Consider the following 19877-nt stretch of genomic DNA (forward strand, 5'->3'; position numbering starts at 1 on the left):
GTTTTCTAATTTCTTACCTAGATTATCTCAAAGTGACTCTTAACCCATTTAGGCCTAAGGCCGATTCTAAAAACGCCTTCTAAAGCCTGAGTTTTCTGAAAAACTTCAAATATTTATATAGCAGCATCAATTTATTTTTAATTTTTGAATACTGTACATACTGTACAGAACCCAAAAATGGGTTCCCGGCCTGAGGGGGTAAAACACCAAAAGGGGTTCCCGCCCAGAAGGACAACTTGTGCATTGCATTACTGCAATGCACTTTTTTCAGGACTGCCTAAGAAAACAACTGACAGATTACAACTTGTCCAAAATGCAGCAGCCAGAGTTTTAACTAGAACTAAGATGAGAGAACATATTACTCCAGTTTTGGCATCACTGCACTGGCTTCCGGTTGTTTTTAGGATTGATTTTAAAATTATTTTACTTGTCTATAAAGCTCTCAATGGTCTCGCACCTTCCTACCTACATGACTGCCTGCCTAAATATGTCCCAAACCGCCCCCCTAAGGTCTTCCACTGCTGGCCTGCTCGCTTTGCCTAAAAAAATGGCAACAAAAAAATACGGTGAAGCAGCTTTTTGCTTCTACGGGCCGTCGGCATGGAACAAGCTCCCACTGTACCTTCGTCAGGCAGCCTCTGTAGACATTTTTGAAGCTCAGCTCAAGACCCACTTCTACAACATTGCTTTTAATTGATCTTTTTTTATTTTTTATTCATGTCCTCACTGTATTGCATTACTGCTTGTTTTTTAATGTCGTTGCCTTGCTTTTCTTTTATTCTCCATTGTTCTGTAAAGCACTTTGAGCTGCATTTCATGTCATGAAAGGTGCTATACAAATAAAGTTTTATTATTATTATAACTTTAGTTTTTTTCTACCAAGGTTCATGTTTTAGGTTGTTATTAGAGAATGTAAAAGGTGACTGTTAATTATTTTCCATTTGCTGCTTTCTTTCGTTTTAGCGATTTTAACGATTTTTGACAGGGGGGGGGCGGGGGCATTCGAACATGGGGCTAAATATGCATTTATTTACAACATTGTATGGTGATTTATTTTTTTATGTTTTACTATAATCTAATCTAATATAATCTAGACCCCAGGAAATTACATCTGGCCACAAAAGATCACGGGATCTACTGGTGTGGAGGCAGAGGTACTGGGGGCTCAATATGTTTGATCTTTTGTGGCCAGATGGGGTCTAGAGAAAGCAGCGAATGAAAATAAATTAACAGTCATCTTTTACGTTCTCTAATAACAACCTAAAACATGAACCTTGGTTGAAAAAAAAACAAAGTTGTCCTTTAAGAAGAGCGTCATCTATACAAACAGCTGCGATGCAGAAAGGGACTCACTGGATGACTGCGATGTAAATGTCATCTTCCTGTGGGGCGCGGACAGCTTCAAACAGAATCCTCTCGTCGCTCGTTTGATTGTTGGAGTCGTGGAGGAATTGCACTGACGTCACTTCAAACGTAATTTGCTGATTGGTCCCAGAGTCACGGTCTGTCGCCTGAAAGTGTAAGTGTGTGTGTGTGTGTGTGTGTGTGTGTGTGTGTGTGTGTGTGTGTGTGTGTGTGTGTGTGTGTGTGTGGAGGGGGTGGGACACACTTAAAGCAGCTAGCTCATGCATCAACAGAGACAATTTAATTTATGGATTACTGGTATCACTTCATACTCACCTTAACGCTGGCCACCGATGTGGCCTTGCTTGCACTCTCTGACACCACAACTAAACACCAGAGAGGGAATCAAATCACAGACAGAGACAGACGTACAGTACCACCATAGATATATACGTTGATAGATATACGAGCTCACTGTATATATAGAATCTGAAATATCTTATACATCCACTCACCAAACACGGAATCTGGGACAATGAATTCTGGAACGTTGTCATTTATATCCACAATGTTGATCACCATTTCTCCTGCAACAATTCAGATTATTAATTCATATTTTCTCTTTCCACAGATTCCAAAAAAATGCACTCATTCTGAAGAGGAGCATGCCTTTACAGCTTTACAGATTGAAACAACCTACATTCTGTCTGTGTGTGTGTGTGTGTGTGTGTGTGTGACGTGTGTGTGTGTGTGTGTGTGTGTGTGTGTGTGTGTGTGTGCGTGCACAGTCTGCACGCATGTGTACAAGCACATATGTGTGTGTTTTTGTGTGTTACGTCTAGCCTCAAGTATCTGCATGTGAGTGATGTATTCTGAATCTGATATAGTTCGCTTACAAACCACTCATGCCCTACAACAAACTGCACAATTAGAACAACTATGTGAACTCTTCCAACCATAAACCCTAACGAATCGCAGTGCTTACCTGATACAGCGCTGTTGTTGAGTCCTTTTTCCGTGTTCACATCCACCACCTGAGCCTTCATTATCACCTGCACACACAGCTCATAATCCACTGTGACATTCGGGTTCACTATGACTTCCCCCGTTTCCTCCAAGAGGAACCAGTCGCAGGGGCTCAGCGTGTCGCTGCATCGGCACTGGGTGGATTCCATCTCGTAGACCAACGAATGGTCGCCGTCTGTGTCCTCGGCCACAAACCTCCCGACGGCTCCATCGATCGTGCTGTTCTCATCGACGTACACGACCTCTGTCGGCAGGAACACTGGTCTTTCGTCGTTCACGTCCAAGACCTCCACTTCCACCACCACCATGGATCTTTTGAGTTCCAGGTCTGCGGCCTCCACCCACATGGTGAAGTTCTTGTGAGCGCTCTCGTAGTCCAACTCGATGTCCGGGTCCACGGAGATGTTGCCTCTGTAACCTCCCTCCTCGGCATAGGTACGAATGATGAAACTTCGAGAGCTTCCGTTAATGATGCTGAAGGAGATGCGGTTGAAGTCTGAGGTTTGGTCCAAATCCACCGCATGCACGGAGCCAACATCGCCTGATCGGTTGAAGCAAAGGAGTAGAGAATGTTTCAGTAACAGTGTTTGTGTGCTATCTTACAAGTGAAAGTAGTTGATTGAACAAAGTTGCTTACCTTTCATCCCTTCTTTGACTGAGAATTTGTATGACGGTTTTGTGAAATTTGGAGTGTTGTCATTGACATCCTGGGAGGAATTAAGAGAAAATCAATAAATAGAACTAAATTGATGCACCATAGAGAAAATCAATACCACCATCTACAGTGGCAACTGACAATAATCTAGGTATGTGCGTGTGCGTGCGTGTGTCAGGGTTAGGATTAGAGCAAGGGACAGATTCAGGTTTAGTTTTAGTGTTTGAAAGACAAAAGGTAAATGTAACTTTTAATGCAAATTGTACATTCTAACCTGTTGCTGTCCTCATGAGCATACTTTGAAATACCGACACACCAGTGTGTATTCAGTTTCCTAACAACCGTGGTCTATTTGGGTGCTGCTGACAAACTGTACAGACCACACATTGTAACATCAGGAGCATAGCATCAACGTGGGTTGACTAGACACTGGTGAAGACTCACATCCACTTGGATGATAACTGTGACCGACGTGGACAGGGGATGGGGATCAGTGCCGTCGTCGGTAGCCGTCACATTCAACTCAATTCTCCCCTCCAGCTCAGGATCCAATGCCTCTCGGTCCAGTGGGTTTCGGTTTGTCAGAAATCCAGTGTCGGGGTCAATCGTGAAGAGATCGCTGTACTCGCTTGGCACAATTGCAAACACAATCTGGCTGTTTTCCGTCCCTTCTTCGTCGTCATCAGTAGCCTGTAGGGAACATTGGGCGAAACAGATGGTAGAATCCAATATTTTATATTATCAGATATGCCACCTGGAAAAATAATTTAAAACAATCATGGTTTAGGGAGTTATCATTGTGTCTTCCTCTGGAAAGAATCACTTATACTTTGAAGAATAAACAGAAGATGTTTGATAAGATATGGGGAAGGTTTATCCAATATATTACGGTTAATGATTTATCTTATTTAATGGTGGAAACTGAAATTGTTTAATTGTATTCTCTGCAGCTGTTTGGTTTTGTGGCCATAATGACTCTGTTGTTGTTACCATTCTAAGTGCCATTATTTATTATATTGTACTCATATAATGTATGTACTGTATCTTGTTTTGTTTTTAGTTTGTTTTTCATTTTAAGTAATTGTATTGTATTGTCTGTATTATGTATTGTTTTGTTGTATTGTCTGTTTGTCAAAAAAAAGAAACATGCAATAAATGTATTGTTAAAAAAAAAAACAATCATGAGACAACCATCACCATGTTTTCTGTTTGTAAGTGAGATTGTGAGGTCCAGCCACAATTTGTTGTATAAGATTTACATGCAGGATTATACTTATCCAATACTTACTATAGTTAACCCATTCTGACCTGAGATCAGATTAAAAAAATGTCTTCTACATCCTGACAGTTCTCTGAAAAAGCTGTTTCTATGTCAGTGGTTCTTTGATTTTTCTAAAATAGCAGACCTACAAGCTCGTAGTAAATAATATATTAAAGATTAACCATATCACGTTATAAAAAGGAAGGGATATCAAAAGCAGAGTCATGGTCATGGATATCCCCCATCGTAAGATACTGACCTGTATCGTGACGTCCACCTTTTCACCCTCTTTGACAAACTCCAGATAAGGATTCCTGTTGATTTCCGGCCTGTTGTCATTGATGTCGGTCAGTGTGATCTCCAACACCGTCGAGCCCGTCTTGTTGTCCGTGTCTCTGGCCTGCAGGGTGGCTGAATACAGAGACGTGACCTCTCGGTCAATCAGCCCGCTGTTCGCCACGTACACCACGCCCGTGTCTGGATGCACGTCGAAATACCTGCGCCTGAAAGAAAAATCACACCCGTGTGAACTGAGAGGTGTCAATCAATCAATCAATCAACCAACATCATAACCCTAACCCCTCCCCTAACCCCTCCCACATTATCATACAACAACAGCTGTTGGCGATATAATATATAGGCCTATACAAATTCCATCCTGCTCATAATTATACTGTACATTCATTCAAACTCTGACTGGGTTAGGAGAATTTCATGCTAGAAGGCTTTCTTACCTTTCGTTGTAGTTGTTAGGTCCGCACCAAAGTGGTCCAGGTGTTATTTTGTGCAAAAACGAATTATTGGCTATTTCCCCTAACACACCATAAGGCATAAGCCCTCAATGGGACGTTGGGTTTTAGTGCTTATTTCCATCGCTCGAAAATCTTTCTTTTTTTTAATAAATCCTCTCTGGACCACTTTGGTGTGGACCTAACAACTACAACGAAAGGTAAGAAAGCCTTCCAACATGAAATTCTCCTTTAATCATTACATCCTGATGCGAAGAGTGTATATATATATATAGACAAAATATGTTGGAAATATTACATTTTGATGTCGTGTCATGATTCAATTTAATGTCAAGGCACACAGACTATCAAGAAACATGACACTTCATGTCAAAAAGGTTGCTGACCCCTGCAGTATATAAACGTATAAAGGATAGTTATACATAGTGTCTGGGAGCAGTCTGTAGACGAGTCTGCCTTCATCCATTGTGTCAGGATCCTCTGCCTGAAAAAAGAACATGACCCTTTGTGAATGTCAGCTCAATCCAAAAATACTCCCAGTTCCTTCTTGCACATTTTGCTACATGGGTTTCTACATGGGTTACATGTAGTTAAAGGGCCACCCCCACATTTAGGCCTGACGTCGGAGAAAAAAAAGAAGAAAGTCTTCTGAAAGAATATATATTCAAAGATTTGTGCCGCATTTTCACGATAAAAAAAAAATAGCAGACCTACAACCTCGTAGCGCGCCACTCGGTGGCGCGCTATGAGCTTGTAGATCTGCTATTTTTCACCAAAACGGGTTCCCATAGTGTGTGTAGCATCCCGTTGCAGTCGGTCAGAAGCCTTGTATCTCCATATTTCAATGTTCTGTAAATTAACGCATGCTCTACTTTGTCACACAACATTAATAGCAGATGTACAAGCTTGTAGATGTGCTAAGTGAAAGTGTCTGTCTGTAAGTTTTATGATATTTTTAACCAATGAAAAGAGCTTACTAAACTGCCTTGATTGGATCCATTGGAACACATATTCTTGTTTTTTTTTCCTATAAAGTAAATGTTTTGGACGTACTGCATAAGGGTGGAAACCCAACAGCAACGATACTGTATACCTGTATACAATATATTCTATACAGTATATGCTAGAAACCATTATGTTTTCTATGGCCATTTCATATGCTTCTGACATACAGACAGTATATGACATGCACATTACAGAGCATACCTTTAAAGCCTGGGATTGAATTTATCATTAAAGTTAAAAATTCAAATAATACACAGAATAACCCTATTGAATTTCTCAATCAAATCAAACCTTTATTTATGGGAAGTAGCTGCCAATAATGTCATGATTACTGTAGCTCATTAAGTAAGCTTTAATCTAAAATACTACAGATTGATAGGTAAAAACTTACAGTGATGTTGGCAACTACTGTACCATTTGGACTGTGCTCCTTAACAGATATCGGATAGGACTCCTGTGGGAATTTGGGGTTGTTGTCGTTGACGTCTTTGATCTTGATGGTGACAGTAGCAGTAGAACGGAACGTACTGTTTTGTACATCTTCTGCTATCACCTGTACCGTAAAACAAACGAAACCAGGAAATAGCATCATGTTCACCAACAGCACAACTTGTAATTTTTAAATTTTTGTACCCCTTTTTCTCCCCAATGTAGTCGTTATTCCAATTGATTCCTCCCCACACATACCGGTATCTGTATTTATTGTCACTGCTGTTGATACAGCTATATAACTACTGTCTCACCTACCAGTGTGAAGCCCCCACCGGGGGGATGTAGAGCATCCGTCCTCACCCAACACTCCGCCCCAGCCCGTAGGAATACGTGCAGTGACAATTATCACACTCCCTGCCCGGCTTCCCTCCCCTGAACACGTGCCAACTGTGTTTGGATATGGACCAAGGTGGATTCAAACCCACAACCTCAGGGCAGGGCACTGCCACACCCAGGCGCCTTATCAACAGCACAACTAAAGGCCTATTCATAGTCTGGATTTTCGGTGGTGAGGTGACCACCGGAGCTGAAATAACGTTGAGCAGTGGTGAGTAAAAACAGAGAGAAGGGCTGGAGCGGTGGCGGTGGTTTGCTCTTCACCGCGGCTCGTGACGTCATGTTGTAGTTCGGTGGTCACCTAACCACCGAAAATACAGACTATGTATGAGCCTTAATTCAGGCCTCACACGCATGCAGATGCCATTTCCATTTTATCACACGTCTCGCTAAATTACCTGCACATGAATTCACTGTGAGCGGAGTCGGACTATAAATTCTGTCCCACATTATCCTGAGCTGAGATACAAACAAATCGACATGCAAAACGTGCACTGCAATCCCATATACACCGTTCTTAGTGGACTTCATCACTAGTTGACCGGAGTCCCGGAGTTCTCATTAGGCCCCCTTGTATTTTTGAGTGGTGCCTCCGATGTGTGTGTGTGTGTGTGTGTGTGTGTGTGTGTGTGTGTGTGTGTGTGTGTGTGTATGTGTGTGTATGTACAGTATGTGTGTCTGTCTCTGTGTCGGAGCACGGACAGTGGCACAGAGTACACTATAGTACGAGCCCTGGGCGCGTTCCTGGGGGTCTGGATGTTCCGGGGACCCCCACACGGACCCCCACACGGACCCCCACACGGACCCCCACACGGACCCCCACACGGACCCCCACGCGGTAACCCTTGTCATTTCTCAACCGTTTCGGACGCGGGAAGGCTCGCCGGAACCGGGCCGGACCCCTGGGCGCGTTCCTGGGGTTCTGGTTGTTCCGGAGACCCCCACACGGTAACTGTCATTTCTCGAAGATTTCTTTCCAATCATTATCTAAGTAGGCTACTGTAGAGAGCACAGTACACTACAATACAGTACAGAGAACAGTACAGTACAGTATCCATAAATAAATGTCTAGTTGCACCGCTCAGTTGAGTTCACAGGTGTGATTCTCAAGTGGTTATAACCAGTTTTGGTGTAACAGCTTACGCGCTTTTCCTTATCTTATCTTAATATAGTATTTACTGGTCCCCTGGGGTGGGGAAATTACTTTTCTGCATTTACCCAGCGAGATGGCAGATCAAATTGCTCAGATAAGTGCTCTGTGGCGAGCTTTTAGGTGTTAGAAGAGACACTTCGACGCATAGACGGACAAGCCGAGAGTCAAACTTAACTCAGCCAAGGTTGCCAACCTGTCTCACCAGATTTTGAAATTGGCTTCCCAGTGCATCATTCTCAGGTTTCATTGCTTGACACCTCAATCCTGCAATCGGTGCTTACCTGAATCACCATCTCTTTTGTTTTCTCGAAATCCAGTTCCTGTGTGTTTTTGACCATGAGCTGAACAACGCTCTCTGAAAAGGCAAGCGAGGGACCCACAGCAAACACCTCCTTATAAAGTCCGTCAATGCTCAGTTTGATTTCTGCGTTTTGCCCCTGCAAACATCAGAAAATGATGACAGGCATACTTTATAAAACCTAAATCAGATCATTAGAGTCATACACTATTAACATAATGCAAAAGCTGTGGTTTCCCAACTCAATACAAGGGATCTATAGAAATATATATCCCAATGAGTGAGTATGCCGACTGATTAATCTGAATCTTAAAATCTTAAAAGAGAAGGCATACAATGGTAGCCTGTTTTTTACTGCCTTCTACTGGCTCCGCACCCTGAGTGAAGTCCACCAGAATTTCTCACAGGGATTGTCTGTAATAAATCTAGATAAACAGATACACTGCATCCATTAATAGGCTTGAGGGTTTACAGTAAGGCATTGGCATTTTCCAATTAACTATCTGAGAGGGGTTTAATAAGCAGTGAAATCCTTGACCTTATCCAGTGTGGCACTGGTGTACATGTACTCAAGTACTGACACACGTTGCATTGCGACGTGTTGTTGTGAGCTTGTCGATCGTTATTTTCAAAAGATCTTTATACATTTGAAACCCTGTGAAATGGGACATTCTGCATAATAAATACTTTTATTTTGGGACTTAACTATATTATATTTATGTTTAGATGCCAATACATTTTACTTGAATACTGGACCTGTACTTGTATTTCTACATTGCAGTAGAAATGTAGAAAAAAGAAAAGTAAAAAAAACATCACATCACTGACCTTATCCATGTCTCGGACTGTCATGTTGATGGGAACATTGCCTAGCGAGTGCTCAAAGACCTCTCCTGTGAAGTTATCCGCCCGTATGCATTCACTTGAATCACCACACATCAAAAACTCAGGGTATTGATCATTTATGTCTTCAATGGTGATCCGTACTTCGGCAAAGGCACTGGCCTGAACACCATGGATGTTTACATTGGTCTCCATAGCCTGGGGAATAGAATACAATTGAAAATAGGATTCAATTACAAGTACGTTACAATTATATTTATAATTGATTATAATTAAAGGACAAGTTAATTTTTTACAACCACGGTTCATTTTTAGGTTGTTATTAGAGAAAGTAAAAGATGAGTGTTAATCTTTTTTCATTTGCTGCTTTCTTTTGTTTTAGGGATTTTAGCTGGTTTTGACAGGGGGCGGGGGCATTCGAGCATGGGTCTAAATATGTATTTCTTTACAAAATTGTATAGCGATTTTCTTTTTTATTATTTACTATAGTCCTATTAGACCCCAGGAAATTACATCTGGCCTGAATGTGTCAAACTTGAGCCTATGACACACAGTGTGGCTTCCCCCCAGTAGGCTACCTTCATATTCAATAGATCCTGTGATCTTTTGTGGCCAGATATAATTTCTTGGTGTCTAGTAGGACTATAGTAAACGATAAAAAAATAAATCGCTATAAAATGTTGTAAAAAATACATATTTAGCTCCATGCTCGAATGCCCCCGCCCCCCCTGTCAAAAACAGCTAAAATCCCTAAAACGAAAGAAAGCAGCAACACTCATCTTTTACTTTCTTTAATAACAACATAAAACATGAACCTTGGTTGAAAAAAACGAAAGTTGTCCTTTAAGTACTGTACAATTACAATTCGTCACCTTCTTAAATTAATGGCCTAAATCTGATTCAAAACAAAACTAGCCTATATGACATTTCCTAATCATTACACACAAAAAAGAACGTTTGACTATTAAAATAAAAATAGCACTCCTTTTCAATTAGGACTAGATGTGGCCATGTCATTAGGAGCTGACTTAGGCCAAAAAAAACCATTTTGCTCAAAAAATTACTTAGGCAATTAGTTTAAGAAAGTGACAAATTTAGAACTTTGGAACTTTAGAAGACACTCTTAAAACTGCAAGAGCGGTGTAAGCAACACACACGCCCGCCCACACGCCCACACACACACACAAGCACACACACACACACCACACACACACACACACACACACACACACACACACACACATACACAGCTTCTCATGCACATCCAGGTGGGGTAGGTGCTGGTAGGGAAAACTTCCCCAGGGAAAGGAAGGGACCGCACACATCGCTTGCATACATGCACCCGACGAAGCCAAACGGTGAAACGCGTCGTGCAATAAAAGATGAAGCATAAATAATGTTGTCCTGAGTCTCTGGAGTGTGTATATATATATATATATATATATATATATATATATATATATATATATATTTTTTTTTTATATATATATATATATATATATTATCTCCTATACATACTGTATATCTGGGAACAATAGGAGGGAGCCAGGGAGAGGAAACTAAAATAATAACCAAAGCTGTACCTTGACTCTCAGAGTGACGACATCACCAACAACTTCACGGTCTATGTCAGAATGGACAGATATAACTCCATCATTTTCTGAGATGCTGAACAATGCGACTGCTCTGGAAACTGGTGCAGCTGCGGAAACAATTCCAATGTCAACGATTCATCCAGTATCATCATTAATTAATTAATTTGTTCATTCATTCGGTCGTTTGTTCGTCTGTATGTTCATTCATTCATCCATTTATCCTTTAATTAATTCATCCATTCATCATTTGTCCGCCCTGTCACTCATCCTACCATTCATCCATTTAACCCAGCATCCGTACTCTGGGGGGAACATTATCCACAAATAGTAGATCTGACTACTGTAGATCGGCTATTTTTGGTGTAGAGACTTGTGTAGTTGGGAAAAAGCAGTCAACGTCCAGTTGACCGGACGTTTTACTAAGATTAGAGGATTTAAACTGCAATAACTGCAATAATTACTGTTGTTGAGGCTCACATTCAATGCTGTAGGTGATATCATCGTTGATTCCTGTGTCCTGGTCTATGGCCAACACTTGAAATATAGAATTGCCCTGGAAATACAAAAATAAACTAGTCAGTTGAAGAAGTCTACACACAAACACACAAATGGCTACTAAATGCTCGGTTGCTGAAGTACAGCTAGGCTGAACAAGTTCACGCCAAATTCACAGCAAGTGTGCTAGACATGAGTGCAATAATACATAAACACAAGTAAAGCGTTATTCATAGTTTGGATTTTCTGTGTTTTTAAAACAAACATTGAACTTGAACTTGAAACCTGTATATAGGAGGGGCCCCTCAAAAGCATGGTTGTTTTATAATCGGTGACTATAGACAATTTTACATTCAATGTTCAATGTTTGTTGAATCTTATATTGTTTAAATTGTTTTGTGTTTCTTATTTGTATGCTTTAATGTATTTAAATTGTAGTGTTATAGTATTAGTCCAAAGTTAATGAGACCTTGATTGATGTACTGTACTGTATATTTGAGTCGACTTACCACGTGGGAGTGCTCTGTGACTGATTTTGTGTAAGGTAGTCGTATAAACTGTGGGTCAAGGTCTGGCACGTCTATGACGGTGATGAAGCCAAAGGCGACGTTTGACTGAAACACCTGCACTCCATTGAGGAATCCTCCACCGTCCTGTTATGGGATTGATTGATTGATTACTTTATTGAAAAATACATTTCAAAAGGATAGAGTCACAAGAAAGCCGTTAGGCTTGTTTCCGTTGTGGTCCTCTTGGGGAAAGGGGAAGGGGAGCAACAGTACAATACAGACACAAACTAAAAAACTAAAAAAACCTCTCCATTTTGCCAGGAGACAAAAAACAAACATAAAACAAAAACACAAAAACAGGACAAATTCGTAAAAACTGACCAATAAAACTGGATTTCTTTTCTTTCTTTCCCTTATTATTTTTCTTTTTCCATTTGTGCTATTTATCTATTCTACACTATAAAAGTCAGTATACTTAAAAATTAAAATAAAGAGACACATAAAGAGACACTGTAGCTCAAAGGTTACAGCCAGGGGAAAGCGACAGGAAATCCACGAGTTAGAATGAAGTGTAAACAGTGTAAACAGTCACATCAGGATATCATGTGTGCCCACAGCAAATCGTGTACAGTATATATCTGCTGCTATATGCTCACATATGTTTTACCCCAGGTATACTTAATCTCTAATATAATCTCAGGTTCGTACCACAACCTATGTCTTAACTCAGGTACTATGTGTAAATATGTAGGTACTTTTTTTTATTTTTTATTTATCTCTCTTCCCCCTTGCCCCCCTTCTTCTTCCCCTTCTTCTTTATAGAAATAACTTGGGACCGCAGGTCACTATGAAAACGTGCAATTCCCGTCAGTTGGTTGGTTGGTTGGTCACCCGGGCCCAGGCATGACCTCATGCCTCGTGACATCACGTGACATCATCAGAGTCGAGATGGAGGTCAATACCAAGCTTATATATGGGAATGCCCATATATGGAGATCCCTGACGTCATCAATATTGGTCAGCAACTCCACATCTGACCTCAAACGCTTAGATCTCCATATATGGAGCTGACCTGTTCTGACATTCCATATGTTGATCCTTCCCCATCCATCCTTCCTCTTCGATGTCTCCCTTTTGACCGATACCTGTCCATTTAAGCTCTAGACGGTTATTAGTGCAGCCACGCCCCGGCAGCCGGTGAAAACTAGAGTTCTCAACACGCCCTACAATTAAGGCCCGGCCATACCTGGGTCCTCATCAAACCCTGTACAGTGTACACTGCCTCCGCTGCCACACTAGAGTTGGATTGGGGTAAGACCCTGCGACATACTAGCGTCATGTCCAGTACATCAAGCAAGGATAAAGAAGTATCTGCAAAGAATATGTGGAAAGACTTTAGGAGAACTTTATATGCAATATCCTTTGATAAGAAAAATACTTACAGTTGCAGTTATCTTTATTCGGTAGAAAGTGCTCAGAGCGGTGTAATTTAGGGTCCCTGCTAATGTGACTTCACCGGTGTACTCAGCAATGGCAAACAGATGCATTCCATCACGTGGAATAACCTATAAATCATAGTGTAAAAGCATTTTACAGTTCCATATAGATTAATCCAGTCAATTATTTATCCGATAAGGTGTCTGGTAAATACTGATCACCTCGTCAATGGTGTATCTCACAACAGCAGCAATTCCTTCATCAGCATCCTCGGCAAATACTGTAAACAACGTTGATCCCACAACTGCATTCTGATCAATGGGAAGTAAAGAAAAGAATGAAAAGAAAAATAGGTAAATAAGTAGGAGTCAATGGATGATCAATAACTTAATTTATTTAACCGTCTTTAAATAAATACTTTTTGAAATGTCTATGGGAAAAATGCATTGGGAATCATTTCCTGGGCCTGGCGTCGTCAAGAAAGGGGGCGGGACTGCGACACTCTATACAGGTCACTTTCCTGCAGAAGAATCAAATGAATAGGAAAAATATGTAACGCTGTTCAACTTACTTCTCGCACATCACTGTTGTATGACGATTCCGAAAAAATGGGTTTGTTGTCATTGGCATCTGTTAATATTATGCGTATTTCTCTCGTGGCCTGAAAGGTAGAGCGTAGTGGAGTGACATCAGTGAACAGCAAAACAATATGAAATGCAAAAAGCTGGTATGCTCACTTGTACTGTATTCCATCTGCCCTTACTGTATATTTAAACTTACTGTATTTTGGCCATCAGAGACCACAAGTCCAAGTGTCATGGTCATAGAGGCCTAGAGCAAACAACACAGCAGTTTAAAGTGTGGGCAACTCAGCTTGAATACCAGTGACGTTATGGGAAAAAGAGAGTAACCAACAATTACCCTATCTAATTTATGCTTGTATGATCTGATATGTAAGTTATGTAACTAACTGACCTTTGTACGTCTTTAAATGTTCTGATGAATTGAAAATTGAGGTATGTTTTGATGCCAATACTTCTTTATACTTTCATTCAAGTGAAACATTGCAATAAAGGCCTTTTTACTATTATTTAATAACTAGTATTTTTATATTGTGACCAAACATTTCTGAGCACTGAGCAAAATTCACAAAGGAGATATGTCCTTCCTACCTCTCTGTCAAGCTCGTTCTCGACTGTTACATTTCCAGTTGTCCAGTTAACAGAGAAATAGACAGCACTGAGACCACTTATGCCATAAGTCAATGGGTCGCCTTCAGCATCGGTTGCAATAATATTAAATGCAAGTCCACCTATAAAGAACAACAGGGAGTAAAGTAATGTAAATGTCAAAGTAAACTTTACATAGGACTATAGGTCATATCAATGTAGTAACGTTTTTTCTTTTTTATCACACCCGTGTGAACTGAGTGGTGCAACTCACTCACATTGCATTTGTCTACCTACCTTTGGGGACATCCTCACGCACAACTTCAACTGTATTGAAGATTTGAGGACGGAGATTTGCTAGGGGGGAAAAAGAAAGAGTTTAATGTCACATGCTGCTATACAGACACAAAAAGGGTATGCCTATATTGTTAGCTGAATATACTCACCGTTGCTGAGGCTAATAAGGCAGTACAACAGTAGGATGCTTCTTGTAAGTATCCCCATTTCTACCACAGAGACTAAATGGGAAAAAAACACGTGTTAACTTGACCACTGAAGACCTCATTGCTCGTTGAGAATCAGTTCAATCAGTCTGTCTATGTGATCAACACACGCAGCATCTTGTGTTTTAGGGAACATTATTATATGCTGCTGCTATAGAGCGTCGCAGTCCCGCACCCTTTCAGAACGACGAGTGGCCCAGGAAATGATTCTCCATTAATTTTCTCCATAGGCTTTTAAAAAAATATTTATATAAATACGGTTACGTCGTGGACAAAGCCAACTCGAGTCGTGACAAAGCATGACAACAAACACAATATTTTGGACCAAACAAATAATTACAAAGAAGAAAAACAACAACAAAAAAGCTGCCGTTTTTTTCTACTTTCTAATTCAATGTTTGGCCCAAAACATTGTGTTTATTGTTATGATTTGTCATGACAAGAGTTGACTTTGTCCACCGCGTAAACGTCTTTAAATAAATACTTTCTGAAAAGTCTATGAGGAAAATGAACGGGGGATTTCTTTTCCGGGTCTCTCGAGGGGGAGGGACTGCAACGCTCTATTTATTACCTCATTTATATAGGCAGTTAAATGAGGCAGTAGTACTTATTAGGAATATTTCACTTTCAAAAGGCTTTTGGTCGTTTACAGTTTTTAAGTTACTTGATTCAGTATTAGATATTTGATATTCATTTCAGCTGCCTCCGCTCCATTAATCTATCATGGTTAAAATTGAGTTTGAAGTTATAATGGGTTTGTAGGAAGGGTAAAATAAATGTCAAATATCTAATCTAAATACTGAATCGAGCAACTTAAAAACTGCAATTTACGTGAAATCTTTCACAGACTTTCCTACTAGGCTGAGGAATATATCCCACCCTTTTCAAATTGGCCTGTTATAGCGCCACCAACAGGTGGATTTTTGCAAAACACATTTTTGGAACAACAACATGCCTCAAATCATCCTATTCTCCATATTTAGACCACAACCATCTTGCCAGCAAGGTGATACATATAGGTGACACTTCCCATAGAAGTCCTCTCTAATTATATTAAACAACGTCAAAATCACCAACATTGCAGCTGTAGGGAAAGCTTGAATTATCCTCTTTCAATCTGTAAAGTGTTTGTTTCATAGAAATCCACCGTAGACATTTTATGAGCTACTTCCTGTCAAGAAATTCCTTGCAGATGATTTTGTTCTAAGTGCTGGAGTTTGGAAGTGCTCGTTGACTATCACTCAATGGCCCATGCGTACCTCCCGTTTTGAATGTGCACATAATGCAGGAGGCAGCAGGAGGTTGCTTTACTGATAACGAGCACTTCCATACTCAGATACTTAGAAAATAATCATATAATATATAATAATCATCTGCAAGGAATTTCATGACAGGAAGTAGCTCATAAAATGTCTACGTGGATTTTTATTAAACAAAAAAATTACAGATTGAAAGAGGATAATTCAAGCTTTCCCTACAGCTGCAATGTTGGTGATTTGGACTTTTCCAAGGCGTAAGAAGAAATGTCACCCTTTTCACATTGGCCTATTATAGCGCCACCAGGAGGCCACAACCTGACCTGCCCTGGTGGAGACCTGTGCTCCGATGGGCACTTTTTCTAGTTGATTGTACAATGCAATAGTTGTGGCTTGGTATCAAGACAGTATTCAGCACATATAGGTGAAACAGGTCTCGTACATGTTTATACATGGGATGAATTAACCAATGCACTGTACCACTGAGATCAGGTGGCAGGTGTGCCAGTAGGGTACAAGAGCAGCATATAAATGTGTACAGAAAAGGGGTTAAAAACTAGATAAGTGCCCCTCGGGGCACAGGTCTCCACCAGGGCAGGTTAGGTTGTGGCCGCTATAATAGGCCAATGTGAAAAGGGTGCCATTTCTTCTCACGCCTTTGATGGCAATTGGATGATTTGAGGCATTTTGTTGTTGGTGGCGCTATAACAGGCCAATGTGAAAAGGGTGGGATATATTCTTCAGCCTAGTAGGAAAGTCTGTGAAAGATTTCACGTAAATTGTACGCTGCGTTCATGATTTGACGCTTTTTGCTCCAAACGGGCCAATCCTGCAAACTTTCAAAGCCAATGTTAGCCAATTAGGATGGAATATGAAATATCGGACAGATCCGGTTTGAACACTTGACTATAGAGATAGTGTCCAACAATTTGCGGGATTTTTGGACAGAATCTGGAGGAGTAATATCCAAAAATGTGTTTTTCAAAAGTCTGCCTTCTGGTGGTGCTACAGGCCGTTCTGGAAAATGGGGGCAGAGGTTCATGTTGGCATCAAGGGAGTGTGTGTGCAAAATTTGGCATCGACCGGGTTAACGGTGCCGGAGATTAGCTGTACACAGACGGACGGACACACACACACACACACACACACACACACACACACACACACACACACACACACACGGACGGAGTGCAAAACATACTCTCTCCCCATGCCTACGGCCTGGTGGAGACAATAATTGGCTATAAAAAGTTCAATTGAAAGATATAAATGGAAACATTAGTTCATGAGCATCTACTCTGACCATTCATAAATTATGATGTCAAAAGCAGAGCATTCTGATATTTAAACTTCTGCAACATATTAAATAAACCAAGATAATTCTTCTGTAAATTACTTTTCTAGGCTCTTTTTTATTTTCTCACCATCATTTACGGCATTCATGTTGAAAAAGAATGGAAGAAGAGTCTTGAAAGTAATGTCTTGAAACGTGCAAAGTATTGCTAATTCAGCCTTGTATATATAGGATAGGATATTGATGATCCTGCTTCACAGTGCATTTTAGATCATCACTTATTAAATTTAAATGACTGGTGGTGAATGTATTTATTTTTAAGCCGATAGACGGCAGGTGTGTAGGACAAAAAGGAAGTCCAACTGCACACAAAAATAGGTATGTTGTCCTGATGAACGTCTAAGGACCGAAACGTTGTTTGGTAACAGCTGAAGTGTTTTGTGGGCCCTACACAGTGTGCCCTTTGTCATTGTGTTTGTGTGCAGTTACATGATGGACAAAATGCTAAACATATAGCCTAAGCCTACACAAACAGAAAAATGTCGACATTAACGTAATCGTATACATGTGGCCAAATTTCTGAATAGACAAGACAAATTACACTGGTATGGTCCTGCTACAATTTTGTCAGAGCTGTAGTTGTAGTAAGTGATATTTTTGTTAAAATATGTGTAAAAACATCTATATTCTGATAGTAATCATTGCTGGCGTTTGTCCGTTTGCCCAGCTCGAGGAAACAGACCTGAAAAATGATTTCCTGTTTATTACAGAGCTGGAGAGACAGGGAGACCCCTACTGAACACTCAGTAGCAATGACAGCAGAGTGACGGCACAATACTTTTAGTTTGAAACAATAACCTACACTACCTTTAACTAAAACACTACACACACTACTTCTAAAAAAAAATTACATTTATCTCAGTTACCAATAAAACGTCATTTACCTCCAGAATAGAAAGGAGCAACAGACAACACGGACAACACTCACCAGACAGCACTTCTCCTACGAGTGATGGAGACCTTTGCCTGCTGCTGTCTGGTGATTATCATCTCCCAGCTGTAAATGTGAATGATTAACACCAGGAACACACACTGCTAACAACACAGCTTCAATCTTCAATCTTCCTTCTCCCTATGTATGCATGAGTCTGTGTGTCAGTGTGTGTGTGCGCGCGCGCGGCAGGTGAGCGTATACATGTCTGCCGGTGTGTGTGGTGTGTGTGTGTGTGTGTGTGTGTGTGTGTGTGTGTGTGTGTGTGTGTGTCTCTGTGTGTGTGTGCGTGTGTGTAAAGAAGCCACACGAAAGCCGCTTACTGACGATGACGTGTGATCTCTGCTCATGAAGCCGGACAGATACACACTAACAAACTATTCCACTTCATGACACAGCTAAAGACCCAGACCCTTCACTGAGACACAGCATGGCAGTTTGCCAAGTTGGGTCACCGTGTGGCCAGCACCCTCATACCAGCTCTATTGTCTGAATGGGGGCCTCCATTGTCATGGCTACCAGCAGTCGCCTCTCTTCTGCTGAAGAGAGGCGTGATGTGATGTGACAGGGTAGTATTATAAAAAACCAAATTTATAGGCTTTGTATCTGTAGAAAGATAATGGATTTAGCTAATTGTTAGTTTGAAAATGTGTCATTTTCGGCAAGCGACACAGACGTGCAGAAGTATAAATTAGGCTCTGTGTCTATAACTGAGAAGTGCTCTGATGGCTTCTCAGCCAGTATAAATCTGTCCACTAACTAATGAGCTCTTCCCAATAAGCCCCCTGTGGCCCCCCTTTAGCCTGTACTTGTAATTATAGGACACCAAACAAAGGATTATCTTTTCTAGTATCAACTGGGCTTCATTCAGAACATTTTTTGCCTCTAAACAAAAGCAGTGGTCTTACACTTCTTTCTTTGTTCTTTGCTGTGACCAAAGACATGCGACGATATGTTTCTGTTCCCATGAAATGGAGCCACAGACACGAATGGTGTCTGACAACTATATTTTGTATGAACGTAAAGACGTAAAGACCAAACTGACAGTTTGAGTTACATTTATATATATATACTTAGCCAAACATAAATAAATATAAATCTGGTATTTAGCTGCCATAGGAATATTTGCTTCTCAGGAAATCCTCAGGACGTTTGAGGTAAATGACAGGGAGTTGCCAAGAATCTGTGCCTCTAATCTTATCCTTTTAGACTTTGGTTCATGATTGACAGAACACACTTGGTAATATAACTATAAAAGTAATTCCAGTAAATAGAAGCATAAGTTTCATGTCTTGAGCACAAATCATATACAGGGTGTGTGTGTGTGTGTGTGTGTGTGTGTGTGTGTGTGTGTGTGTGTGTGTGTGTGTGTGTGTGTGTGTGTGTGTGTGTGTGTGTGTGTGTTCCATAGCAACAAAATAACATAATAGCGACACAGGTGCTATTTCAGCCAAAGGTTTTTTATC

General features: G+C 40.7%; 1 protein-coding gene across 1 annotated transcript in view; it reads right to left on the reverse strand.

Annotated features, from left to right (window-relative positions):
• The window catches only part of cdhr2 (cadherin related family member 2), a gene marked incomplete at its 3' end in the record, with an annotated part of 35129 nt that overhangs the window by 7447 nt on the left and 7805 nt on the right, over positions 1-19877 (reverse strand). Inside the window, exons 2-21 of the mRNA XM_083785771.1 lie at positions 14814-14885; positions 14665-14724; positions 14371-14510; positions 13979-14029; positions 13770-13859; positions 13204-13326; positions 11762-11905; positions 11235-11310; positions 10746-10864; positions 9148-9360; positions 8303-8458; positions 6432-6593; positions 5458-5519; positions 4546-4789; positions 3470-3715; positions 3008-3077; positions 2330-2911; positions 1860-1931; positions 1681-1730; positions 1354-1511 (exon numbers count right to left, since the gene is read on the reverse strand). Of these exons, the coding sequence (XP_083641897.1) occupies positions 1354-1511; positions 1681-1730; positions 1860-1931; positions 2330-2911; positions 3008-3077; positions 3470-3715; positions 4546-4789; positions 5458-5519; positions 6432-6593; positions 8303-8458; positions 9148-9360; positions 10746-10864; positions 11235-11310; positions 11762-11905; positions 13204-13326; positions 13770-13859; positions 13979-14029; positions 14371-14510; positions 14665-14724; positions 14814-14871 (2876 nt within the window). The 5' untranslated portion in view covers positions 14872-14885. The remainder of the gene's footprint in view (positions 1-1353; positions 1512-1680; positions 1731-1859; positions 1932-2329; positions 2912-3007; positions 3078-3469; positions 3716-4545; positions 4790-5457; positions 5520-6431; positions 6594-8302; positions 8459-9147; positions 9361-10745; positions 10865-11234; positions 11311-11761; positions 11906-13203; positions 13327-13769; positions 13860-13978; positions 14030-14370; positions 14511-14664; positions 14725-14813; positions 14886-19877) is intronic.

The sequence above is a fragment of the Protomyctophum parallelum genome (assembly GCF_964188405.1).
Source record: "Protomyctophum parallelum genome assembly, chromosome: 16".
Classification (NCBI taxonomy): domain Eukaryota; kingdom Metazoa; phylum Chordata; class Actinopteri; order Myctophiformes; family Myctophidae; genus Protomyctophum; species Protomyctophum parallelum.